The 13,039-nt window shown below is 44.5% G+C and overlaps 1 protein-coding gene and 1 pseudogene across 2 annotated transcripts in view; both read right to left on the reverse strand.

Moving 5' to 3' along the window:
• The window catches only part of LOC102525384 (cytochrome P450 3A12-like), a 37,333-nt gene extending 26,988 nt beyond the window's left edge, over positions 1 to 10,345 (reverse strand). Inside the window, exons 1-4 of the mRNA XM_015244598.3 lie at positions 10,073 to 10,345; positions 4,751 to 4,844; positions 2,739 to 2,791; positions 667 to 766 (exon numbers count right to left, since the gene is read on the reverse strand). Coding sequence (XP_015100084.2) covers positions 667 to 766; positions 2,739 to 2,791; positions 4,751 to 4,844; positions 10,073 to 10,143 — 318 coding nt within the window. The 5' untranslated portion in view covers positions 10,144 to 10,345. The remainder of the gene's footprint in view (positions 1 to 666; positions 767 to 2,738; positions 2,792 to 4,750; positions 4,845 to 10,072) is intronic.
• On the reverse strand, positions 7,349 to 8,901 carry LOC140686998 (dnaJ homolog subfamily B member 6-like; annotated as a pseudogene). The gene is made up of 2 exons (XR_012061006.1): positions 8,886 to 8,901; positions 7,349 to 8,700 (listed from the first exon to the last, which is right to left on the reverse strand). The product of XR_012061006.1 is annotated as a dnaJ homolog subfamily B member 6-like (transcript).
• Positions 10,346 to 13,039: the final 2,694 nt, after the last annotated feature.

Consider the following 13,039-nt stretch of genomic DNA (forward strand, 5'->3'; position numbering starts at 1 on the left):
CACAGGTGAAACAAACAAAAACAAAAACCCATGACCTACACTTCACACATTATACAAAACTTAACACCAAACGGATCATAGACTTAAATATACGACAGAAAACTACTTAACGTTTAGGAAAAAATGGGAGAAAATCTTCAGGATCAAGGGCTAGGTTAAGAGTTTCCAGGTTTGACACCAAAGTTACCACCCATAAAAAGGAAAATTGATAAACTGGCCTCATCAAAAAAAATTTTAAATATGTTTTCTCTGCTAGAAACCCTGAAAAGAAGAAAAGACAAGCTACTCACCATGACTGTAAAAGAACATAAGGAGCCTTGTGGGAACGAAACAGGTCTGCATACTGAATGTGGTGGTAGTTCCCCAAATCTACACATATAATACATTTTCATAGAGCAACACACACACACACAGACACAAATGAGTGCATATGAAACTGATGCAATCCGAATAAGTGTTGTGGTAGTATCAATGTCAACTTCTTGCTTTGATATTATACTATAGTTATGCAAGATATTACCACTGGAGGAAACAGGATGAAAGGTACATAACATGGGACCTCCATGTATATTTTTTCTTTTAACAACATCCTGTGAATTTATAATTATTTCAAAATAGATATTTAACAGATAAGTAAATTTTTAAATTACAAAAGGGGATGCTTACCCTCCGGTTTGTGAAGACAGAAAAACATTCTTTCACTAGTACTGTTTTAATCATGTCTGGATCTGTGATCGCCAACACAGGCTGTCGACCATCATAAAACCTGTGTCAGGAAAACAGAGCTGTTTAAATTTAATGAGCCAGTTTCTGTGGCTGGAGCCACACCTGAAATCCAGACTCTCATCCTAACATTACATAATCCGTATTCCTATAGATCATGACTAGAAATCCCATTAGAACATTGTTACATCTAAGTGGTGTGTACGTGAGAATTTCCCACACCATCCTCCATTATTTTTATAGGTTTAATATAGTTCATTAACAAAAAGGAAGTTAGGTTAGTTAATAATTGAAAGGAAGTAAATTATCCGAAAATTTAAAGATAAGGAGAGTCCACCTACTCAGTCATCTTTGAAGATTTGGCAAGAATAAAAAACGCATATGATGTCATAGCAGATGAAAACTGCAGACACAGTGATCATAAATATGTAGCAATGTGTCTGCAAATGGAAGGTTTGGAAAGCTCCACAAGCACGAGTAGGATTACGAACGAGTTCTTCACCCTATTTTCTAGAATTTGCTTACCTAGTTTATAATTTTTTAAAAATCTACTTAAAATAATATGGAGATATCCTTGGTAGCATCCAGTTTACAATAATTTGAAACAAAAGGACAAAGAGAATAAAGAAATTCAGAGGCACACTCATAATTCATTTTTTAAATATTTTCTTTTCATTACTTATATTTATGCTTATATATGGGTCCCAAGTAGGCCTGAGGCTAATGTAGGTGACGTCCCTTAGAAGCAGGGCAGGCCCACTTCTGACCCACCTACCACCCAAAGCTGACGCCTCATATATAATACATTCTAATTTGGCCTGATCTCCTGACTGTCAGAACGTCCACTCACGGGGACAGTTCGCCGGCGTGAGGTTTACTGTTAGTTAATCACACTGTCTTCTGACATTTTGTTTCCCACTCTCAACTATTTGCAATTCTAGAGCAAAATGGCAGGTTTTCTACACACCACATCTTCCTCCTTTGATTTCAAAGAGGAATTTCAAATGGTCTTGTGATCACATATAAAAATCAGTGAGAATCACTGCACTTCTCGCTGCCCATTTCCAAAAACACAGCGGCGATCCCGCGCTGCGTGTTCTTCTCGCCCCAGGATGACGTTGCCCTCTGGGGCCAGGAAAACTCAGCAGAGCCCTGCGGTTTCTGAGGACTTGACGAGAGAATAAGAGGTGCGGAGAGGTAGAGCTTCTCCCGCTTGCTTTTGGCAAACAAGCCCTGTATTTCGCCTCTCCCCTTCTCTCACCAAACCTCCAACAGCTGCGAAAGGTAACTGCCACAGCTGTCAGTCAAGGCCGCTCGACAAAGTCACTGAATCTGTCAGCCCACCAGGAAGCACACTGGGTTAGAAATATCCCACATTTCTTCAAAGTCAAAGGAATAGAGCAGGTGAAGCAATAATTGTGTACACGTCTATTGAAAAGTCTTGGCTTCAAATGTACAAAACAAAAACAAAAACAAAAAAAGAACCAAACTCCATACTTGTGGAGAAAGTTAAAAAAAAAAAAAAATGCTGAGCAGAAATGGTTTCTCCTTGGGTTTACCCGTATCCCTGAGACCTTTTTCAAAAGGGTATATTAAATGCAAATTTCAAAAAAGGTTTTTTTAGCTTTAATTAAACATGAATCTTGTGGGAAAGGGGCAATGACATGCATTTATAAGCACATATTAGAAGGGTCCGGAATCATGCAATTAAAGGCAACCTAAGGAAGGAAACATGGAGAAAAGAGGAAGAGCGAGACACGGGACAGAAGGTGATGCTGAGAGTCCCTGGGCCATCAAAGTCCAGAGAAAAGTGATGGCCTGCAGCTCTCCAGGCCTGACTCAGACTGCAGACCTGCACTCCTGGTGACCTCGGGGCTCCCTGGGAGAACAAGCTCCCAAAGCTGCACAACAGATGGTTTCAGCACAAGCAGCTCCGCACTGAGACCGCCCCCTTCACCGCAGGGCAGCGCCTCATCACGGCAAGCCTATCCCATGGAAGTTGCCGCAATACTCACCCCCACACTTTCCCATACTTTTTAAAACATTTACTGTCAAAATCCCAAAGACCCTGCAAGGAGAAACAAAATTAGATAATTAATATAATGCACTGAGTCCTACCTCTAATTCACGAAAATTCTCTTATTCAGACGTCTTAGGGGAAAGGAGAGAAAACAGATGAGATATTTGAAACTGATCACTTAAAATTACTCTTGAATTTTCTCTGAGTATCACAGATACTAAACACTTACCCCTGTCAGTGAATACTAAGTGACTCCTTGTCTTTCTGAAGTGTTTTTGCAAGAGCATGTGTTGTCTCTAAAAATCTCATAGCCCTCTAAACCCTCTACGGACTCGTGAGAAAACTGAAGCTGGGGGGAAGTCAGCGTGGCCTGTACCTACTTTCCTCTCCTAATTAAGCAGCCTCTTCATTTATCTCATGAGCCCTCTCTAGAATTCTAGCAGAAGGAAGAAGTTAAAGCACCAGTGACCTCTAATAGTCTAGCAAATGTAAATGCATCTAAGGCATGTGTGCTGAGTGGGAAAGTGAGTGAGTGAATGAATGACAAAGTGGTCTAGCCTTCTAGTGTTGCAGCTCAACATGGAAAAGATAAGGAGATGCCTCATTATTCTGCAAAGGACAATGCAATTAAGACACTTGCATGAGTTTTCACTTTTATAACTTTTAAAAAAACCCTTCCTGTCACTATGTTTCTGCTGTGGTATTTGATGGTTTAACTATGCAGAAGAAATGTGGGTCTTGGAGTGCATCCATTAAGGAGTTCATCTGGGGAAGGTGGAAAGGAAATTTTGCCTTTTCAGAAGGAACAAAGTTCAAGCAGTTCTTAGGTGGTAATGAGACAATGAAGGCTCAGGATGGAGAATGAGGATCTGAGGAACAAGCCTCAGGTCTGCGGGAAAGGAAGTCTGAGGCCAAGAGCAGCCAGCACACGAGGCTCTGCCCCTGGACGTCCGGGCACCGCTCCTGACCTTCAGCTCATGGGCCAGGCCCCAGTCGAGGAGGCGTCAGAGCTGGATTAGCATGAAGGCTGTGCTGGAAGTCACAGTCTGTATCACCTAGTACATTCCATTCAGCTAACTTTTTAATAATTTTGTCAAATCGCTTCCTCTCTAGTGATTTTGTGTAAGTGATTCTGCCTTATTTAAAAGGAAAAAACCCACAACTCATTTAGTGGTTAATTATCTGAAGTAAATAGACCACCACTTTGTCTAGTTATATCCACTCCCTGCTCAGACTCCTCTGAAGGCCAAGAAGTAAAGCAGAAAGCTCTTGTTCCATCTCTCAAGTCCCAAAAGATGTCATGGGGAGCAAGAGTGGGGGTAGAACATCGAAGAAACTGCAGAGGTTAGCAATTCTTGAGAGAATCCACGTATGTGCAAATTATCTGGTGCAAATCACTCAGGCTGCCTTAGAAATGGAAATGTCCAATAAAAAGGGTACCCGGGGGAAGGGTGTTGCTGGTAGAGTGGTAGAGCGCATGCTCAGCACCCAAGAGGTCCTGGATTCAATCCCCGGTACCTCGTCCAAGCGGAAATCAATGAAGAAATCTAATTACCTGCTCTTCAGAAAGCAAAAAAAGGGTACCCAGAGCTTACGCTACTAACAGGAAGGTGTGGCCCTAGTGTACACAGCTTAATGAGCCATGACCAGACACTCCCTTCATGCCTTTCTCCTAATAATTAGTAGGATTGAGCCTTCCTGAGAATGTGCACCTGGCAGAAAGAAGATCCTCTTCACGATGCTTACAGGTTGCAGCTTCAAGTCCTGTGCTGAACCAGCCAGAGAGCTGTGCTGTCTGACTGAGGCAAAACCTGAAGCTCCTAACAGGTGAGAGGAGATCCCTGGGGTCAAACTGGCTATGTGCTGGGTGGGGCCTATGATGCAATTTCTGCAAAGTGTGAAACCTCAGAACTTCCACCTGAAACAAGGCTTTCTTTTTTTTTTAATGGAACTCAGCTGGAATTTGCCGCTATAGGAGGCAAAAGAGGGAATTCAAACAACACACACCTTTCTGTAGGCCAGAACATTTCCAAAATAAGGCAGAGGTGTCGGCCCAGGAATCCCCAGCTTCTTAAAAAGTCCATGTGAATAAGTCCCATAGCTGTAAAGTGAAAGAGAAAACCAAGTCACAGGAATGGTGGAATACAGCTACTGAGGCTGGCAGGTCCCTGACTCAGAACTGGCACAGTCAACCTACGGAGACAAGTAGGCAATGAATAAGAACAGCAACTCCAAAAGCAGTAAGAATGTTCACTCATTGTCTCCTTTCCCATTTTCACTGTGAGACCCACAAAAGGTAATGATGTTTAGCTCAAAGCAGCTAAAGTCTTCACGGTTCCAATCCTAGAGTGGATACATGATAAATGTTTACAATTTGAGAGCCCCTGAGATGTTTAGGTCATATTCCTCCAGAAAATTCATTCATATTTATTTAGTAAGTTGACACTTTCATGAAAAGATTCTCATTCAAGGCACAAATGGGAAACTTTTTTTTTTCCGTTCCAAACACGAGATTTTGTTTAACTGCATCCACCCAATAACAGAGTTGCTGGGAGCCTGCCCCGACACTGCTCTTACAGTTTGCTTACAGACTTTTATGCTTTTCCTTCCCTCTAGGCCCTGGTCCCATTTTAGGATCTGATTCTTCTTAAATCTCTCTTCATAATCAGGCCTCAGAGAAGAATACTGTTTTTATTTCTGTAGAATGAAAACTGTGCTCAAGACTTCCATGACTGGCTAGATGAAACAAGAGTGGCATAATGTTTATTATTGTTGAAGGTGTGTGGTGTGTATATGAAGATTATTAATTCACTCTTGCTTCTTTGTGTATGCTTGACAGTTTTCATAATAAAACACGTAAAAAGTAAAAAAAAAAAGAAAAAGATTTCCATTACCATCATAGAAATGTGAGCACATTTCAGCTACACCCAAGTCTCTGTTGTCAGGCAATTTGGCTGACTGAGCTACAGAGAAGGGTGATGGACCCCTGTGTTCCCTGAATGAAACTGTATAAAGGAACCAGTGACTAAAGGATCCATTTCCAGACTATCCTCCACTCATGGCATCTGGTCCTCCAACCTGTGAGACTCACCTGCTAAGCATAGTGCCCAGCACACTCATTTTTTTTGCAAGATGCTCAGTCACAAAGAAGTTAGTTTACTGCCTCTGTGCATCAGCTATCTCAAAAACTCATTAAGGCTGGTGCTTCCGATAGGATGCAGTCCTGCAACTCATTTTCATTATTACGTGAGAAGTCACACAACTCAAGGTTCTGGATCTTTACAAGTCTGAAGTAAACAGACAACCACCACTTTGTCTCAGTTATATCCACCCCCTGCTCAGACTCCTCTGAAGGCCAAGAAGTAAAGCAGAAAGCTCTTGTTCCATCTCTCAAGTCCCAAAAGATGTCATGGGGAGCAAGAGTTGGGGTAGAACTCTGGTGTTACTGAGAGACGACAGAGTGGAGGAGAAAAGAGGCTGCCAGCAATCATTTTAACCACGAGTTGCTAGGCCTGCAAGGCTAACTCTGCAGAGGTAAATTAGGAAGGTATGGCTGAAAAGTGCGCTCTGTGTAAATGGTTCAACATGCCTTACAGGCACTCTCAGCTAAAAGCCTTCCAGCCTTCAGGTACCTTCCTGTGGGCAGCAAAAGGCGCATCACAAGACATAAAATGAGTAACCATAAAACATCCCACATTGGTTGACTAGGACCCTGTCTCTCCTTCTCAGGAGGTTAGGCTTTAAGGTAGTACAGGTTCAAATTTTCTGTACAAATCCAGTAATCCTATGATATGTGATAAAAAGAAACCCCCCAAATTACCCAGAAGGACCTGCGTTGGAAGGGCCCAAGGGGTACCCTAGCCAGGCCCAGCTTGGCTTTTGGACCCTCCTCCAGAACAGGTGGTGGAGGTGTGTACACTGACTGCCAAAAAGGAGGCAGCCTGGGCTAGTCCCACCCCAATTCCTTCCTCTGCCATCACAACCAGCGCAAATCAGTTTCAGCTTCTGAAATTTCAATGTTGCCAAGCAACTGAGTGAATGTGTCAGAACATTAGTCCCAAGGAATGATCTGGTCTAGTGTCTAACCTCATGATTCCATATCAAGGTAGAGGGTGGGCTGGGTGAATTCCTTCTAGCTCCTCTCATTTTGGTGGAGTAATGCTGCCCTGAGTACAAAGGAGAGGCTCACAATAAAGCGGATCATTTCTTTCTGTGTTTACATTGTGCTGGCCTAAGGAGGGCCTTGTCTACAGCTATTGACTTGTGGCTGCACCAGTGTCTTCTAAGGCAACAGTGTTGTTTGCCTGGTGGTGACCTTGTCTAGTGCCAGCCCCCATTGTCAGATGGATAACACATCATGTGACTTAGATTGTGCCCCTTCCCCCAGGCTTCAAGCAGATGAGATGCCAACCCTGCTGACCTCCTGTGGGGCCAGGTCTAAGGAGTATCTCTGGGAGGTCTGCTTTGAGGAGTGAAGAATATTCTCCCCCTCCATCCTGACCCCTCCCTGGATGCCTCTCACATCCTCACTGGTTCCCAGGCATGCTTACTCACCTGCACTGAGACATTAAAATAACCTGCTGGGCAGGTTTTTGTTTTTTTTTTTTGAATGCACCAAACACATTTGCATTTATTTTCTTTTTTTAAGCAAATAACAAAGACCCAGTTTACCAGCTTTACTTTTTTAAACCTAAGCTTAACATTACATATCGAAACAATTTTCAAAACTTACTAAGTTGCCAGCATTCATGCACAACTAGAAAACATCCTCAATTTATATTAACCCAGCAATGTGTTACCATTAACACATTAATGTCTTTCACTACTGAAAATACAGAAGAAAACTGGAGTTACTTTTGTGGAAGGTTCGTCCTGGCAATGTTAGCTTCACAGCAGGCTGACACTACTTGGCTCACGTTGCAAGCACGATGGGAAGCAGGCCCGTCCTGGTGTTAGTGTACGAAAGAGTCACGGCCGCCTTGAGTTACGTTTAATAAAAAGCAAAGCGTATACAGAGATTTACAACAATTTTAAAGACCAAAAAATGGACCTATCCTGTGGTCCCAACAATAAGCTCAAACATCTAAGACAAACAGGGCTCCGACGAGCTGTGTATAAACGCGCTAGATCAGGTACAGTTACATGGGAAGGCGAGTTCGTCTGAAACGCGCCAGTCCCCGGGGCGCCCGCTACACGGCACGTTCCTGGGCCGCGCGGGCCTGGAGCTGCTTGTTCTCCAAGCGCAGCAAGCAGCTGCTCCTTACCATTTATCGTCAAGGACTTGAACTGGCCGTTCTCTTCCACTTCCACTCTTTCCTGACCGTTCTCAACAATCCTCCTTGAAGTGCTTTTTCTGCCGTTAACCAACTTAGTAGAAGCTGATACAGATTTGTGGTTGCCCATTCCACCGCCACCGAATGCCGTGAAAGAAAAAGACGTGATGCCTCCATGACCTAGTGAACCAAAGGACGTGAATCCTGTATCAAAAGAAGAAAATCTCCCTCCAAAGGCAGGAAATCCACTGAAAGCGGAGAAGAACGACCCTGTGCCTCAGTTCCGGCTCCCACGCGGGCCCCTTTGATTCCCGAAGAAGTCCTCAAATGGGTCTTGGAAGAAGTCGAATGAAAATGGGTCCCTTCCACCAAAAAATTCCCTAAAGACGTCATCTGGGTTTCAGAATGTGAAGCCAAACTCAAACGGACCGTCAAAGTGACTTCCACCCCCTCGGCCACCGTCTAATCCTTCTTTGCCGTATCTGCCGTAGATGTCCCGTCTTTTAGCATCTGGTAACACCTCATACGCCTCAGCCACTTGCTTGCATTTTCCCTCCGCTTCTTCTTTCTTCTCAGGATTTTTATCTGGATGCCATTTCACGGCCAGTTTCCGATATGCCTTTTGAATGTCCTCGGCTGAGGCATGTCTGTGTACGCCTAGAACTTCATAGTAATCCACCACGTCTCAGCAGGCTGTTGGAACGAGTGCAAGGGCTCGGGACCGGCGGCGGAAGGCGCGGCGGGGTGGCGGCGGCGGCCCTCGCGCTTTCCTTTTCTGGGCAGGTATATTTTAAAACCTATACTATAGAGCATATTTGAATACTAGATTCATATTCTGGAGTTTACTGTAGAAGGGTGAATTTATTTACATGCCTTTGTAGTCATCAATACGGAAAATCAGCCCTTCAGAAAGAGCATGCTGGAAATACTCTTATATCAATAAAAATTATATTAAATAGAATGAAATTAAACCATATCAGTCAATTTTATAATATCATCAGACAGAAAATATGGTGCTACAATACCTTGAATTTCTAGTATTTCTTTTGAAGAATTAAAACAAGGCTTATATTATCTATGTCTATGTCATCATGATTTCCTAGACCTGATGAAAGTGAAATTGAGGTAGAAGTCAAATGTGATGTGAAGGGGGATGTCTACCTGCTTGTTGAAAATTACTCCTCTCCCAACCTGCTCCGTGATGCCAGGAGTCCTGGCATTGAAAGGAATTCCTCTGCTGGATGGTTTTGATTCATCCTCCTGTACTGTACTTAAAAGAGGGAAAAAAAAACACTTAAATTGGATTTTGAGGCTTGTGCCTTTGAAGGCTTAGCAGGTTTCATATCGCGGAGAAAATAAACTTATACAATGATACTAACATTTCCAGAGACTGGAAGAAAAGGTGAAAGAAACTAATACAATTTCAAGATTTCAGCCAAGTCTCCCCTGATCTAAAGATTTCTCATTTGGGGCTAGTTCTGCATAGTACAGGGTAGGTAAATTGAGTCTTAGAAAGGGAGTGCCAGGGAAGGGGGACAGAAAAGGGGGAAGAGCTGAGCCTGAAAGAGAATGGCAATCAGTCCCAGCCCTTCACAAAGACTGGGTGACCAGGAGCCTTGTGTAAATGACACCTGGGGAGGGAGAGAAGGGAGCAGGAACTCTGAGTGACACAGGGGCCAACCCTTCTACCCATGTCTTGCTGCAGATACAGAATGCAGAAGGTGAAGATAATGAGACAAAAACCCAAGTTTCTTCCTCCTGTCTCCAGGATCCCCAGAGCTTGGGAAGGGGTGAGCCATTTGTTTTTAATCTGCCTCTGCCAGACTCCGGTCGATTTGTCCGGCTATAGTAACAGGAACTTGGGAAAGGGGGTATGGGTTAACTCCACAACAGATCTGGGTAAGTTCAATAATAACTACCCTTTTGTTCAAAACACCCAAAGCTTCAACTACTTCCCTTCCATTTACTTTGAACTTCAAACAGCTAAGGGAAAGGGAGAACTGATTGGCCCCCAAGTCCAAGGTTACAGAGGAGACAAGCCTAGACAGTTACTCACAGATAGAGGAGCACCAGGCTGGTAGCCAGGAGAACCCACGTTTCTATGGAAAAGCTTGGGATCAGGTCCATGGCCACTGTCCTCCGTGACTCCCTCCTCCGAGTTCCCTCGCCGCTGTGTGTGCTGCTCTTCGCCTGTGAGCGTGGAGCTCCCCGTCCTGCCCGTGGAGATGCACCGAGGCTGGAGGGTTTATGTGCTGGGAAGGGGGTGTGGCTGGAGCTGCAGCCAGTAGGAGGAACACCTGTGCTCCACTTGCAGAAGCTCACTCTGCCTTAAGTTGGCAAAGCATCTTGGACACTCCAGTTTGGCCTCCCTTGAGTTCATATTCTGTAGAAAATCAATGAACAATTCAATCGGTGTCATCTGATGTAGGCCCAAAAGTTTCAGAAACTCAGATAAAGCCACTGGCCATATCTCCTCTATACTGTTCTTGTCGCCACTGCTGCCCGCACTCCAAAATACTTGAAATTCTTTAGACAAGTTAGGTCTACAGATCTTTACCCACGCAGTTTCCCCTGCCTACAAATACCCTTGCTGCCCCTGTGAGGTTCCTACTCATCCTTCAAATCGCAGCTCAGACAGAACCTGTATGTTAGAATCTTTCCTAACCAACCTCCTTGAACAGACATAACTATTTCCTCTCAAGGGACTTCTGTCCCCTGCACGCAATCCTGTTGTCTCCAGCATCACTGTTGGTTTCCACACCTAGTTCCCTTACCAGATTGAGAACTTGGGCAAACCCTGGGTGGGTATTAGTCACCATTATGTCTCTCCCTAGTACCTAGCAGAGTGCATTCTGCAGAGTGGGCATCCCAAAAGGTTGGTGGAATTGAGCTGCTAGAGGTAAGACCTCTGGGCACCTGCGTGCTCTTTCCCTGTGGTTCTTTGATGATCATGCCATCTTCCAGGATTGTTAATCCAGTAAGAGGGCCTGGCGGGACCTTGGCCACCATCACTGCACATGCAGGATCATCCATCAGGATTCTGTTGACAAGAGGCGCCTGAAGTTAGAGGCAGGACATGGACCAGATGATGATGGCTGCACCAAGGGATATCAATTCAGGCTGCTTCCTGCACAACCGACCTCAGAGGGTCCCGCAATAAGAACAAGCTAGATAGATTCTAGACCAAAGAATGGCCCCTCTCTTTGGAAAGGTCATAATCCAAGACCAACAGGTGTGAAGGGAGCAAAGAAAAGAAATCAGCCATGTGGGCCCCAACCACCTTATCCACCAGTGATGTGGCACGTACCATAGACAGGTCTCCAAAGGATGACATGAAGTTTTTCTCTGGGTCAAAGAGGGGTGGTCAGAGCAGATGGGTTCCCGCTTGTTGACAAGTGTGGAATTTTTCATTGGGTAGCGAGGGGCTGGTACAGAGGAGGCCTAGAGTAGCAGTTGGTGTCACCTGTGAGGCTCCCCACTGCATTCCTGATGGGAGAAATATGAGGACTGAACGTGGAGAAATTACACCAGCTCATTATCTTCACTCTGAACCATGTCCTGTGTTTGCTTGGCCCAAGAAACTATGGATTATGTGAAAAACAAAACCTCAAAGGTGATTAAAACTCAACAGAAACAGAAGACGTTTAACCTGCATGTGCATTTCTCTCCTCTATATTTTTTTCTCTTTCAGTCCTTCTGTAGAAAGTGATACTCATCTCTTGCCAACTCTTTCCATCCCTCTAGCCTGAAAGTCCCCAGGGCTGCCTGACACCAGCCTGAGTAGGTGGATGTCTCATTGGTAAAATGCAGTAGGTCCCAACTATCTCCCCCTCTGCCTTCTTTTATTTCCTTGGGAGCTTGCCATGCAGCATGAAATTCCTACCGTCATAGTTTGTCAACTTTGGGTTCAGGCTTTCTCCAGGAGGCACCTGTTAAAATCCATAGTTGCCACTAGAAATACAATGCATGAATGCATCCATTTATCTGTCCATTGATTCAAAGCCACCAGGTGAATGTCAGGTGCAGGTGATGCGCTGGGCTGTGGGCTGGAAGCCATACAGTCCCTGCTTTGGGAGCAGCCTCCCCATGGAGGGAGTGAGACATGCAACCATGCTCAGTATGTGGCACACCTTGGAAACTCTGGAATAATAGAGCCCCACCGAGACATAACTAAGGACAGAAGTGGCTGTAAACCTGAACACCAAAAGGATAGATGCGGGAAGCTGGAAGATGATCCCCCAAAGAAAGGAGAATAGAAAGTCCTAGGAGATCTGACACTTTTCTGCTCCATTTTGGCACCTTCTCTGGCTACCTGTAAACAAGGTCATGATACACTCCCCAGTTTATAGATGTAGAAAGTAAGGCTCAGTGAGTGCAAGTGGCTTCCCAACAACTACTGATCACAACAACAGAAATGCTGTAAATACGCTAATATGAAGGAAGCCAGGCAGGTCCTCTGCGGCTCTGAAATGCTGATACTCAACATTTGCCTTTTGGTGATAAGGGTCACTCTGGGAAATAGTGAGACTCAAGGCTGCCAAAGAATTTAGTTAAAATTCTGGTTTTGGTCTAGATGGCTACCCTGGACCCAGGAGCTTCCCTGTGGGTCTCCAGAACTAAGGGCTCCATCTCATCTCAGCAGAAATAAAGACACATGCAAGTCATGAGGATACTAAGGGTCTTGCCGTGTAAGATCTACCTCTCTATGTTTCCGACTGAGAGGTACAGAAATTATATCCAACATGGAAAGATTAGGGTGTCATCTGATAACTAGTTATAACCTAATTCACTCAACTAATCCCAAAGCCTTTCTTACTCTTCTTGGAAACACAACCCTTGTGGGAAGTATATGCTTTCCTCTTCCTCCAAAACACATACTCGGCTATGACGATTTTCTTACTAAGCCTAATATGACAATCACCTGCCCTGTTCACCTGCCCTGTCCAACTGGTTGGAATCTATCCCAGTGACAATAGGCTAGTCACTGCATGGGAATAAAATGTCCCCAGTACCTCTCCTACAC

This window comes from Vicugna pacos, chromosome 18 (genome assembly GCF_048564905.1).
Source record: "Vicugna pacos chromosome 18, VicPac4, whole genome shotgun sequence".
NCBI lineage: Eukaryota > Metazoa > Chordata > Mammalia > Artiodactyla > Camelidae > Vicugna > Vicugna pacos.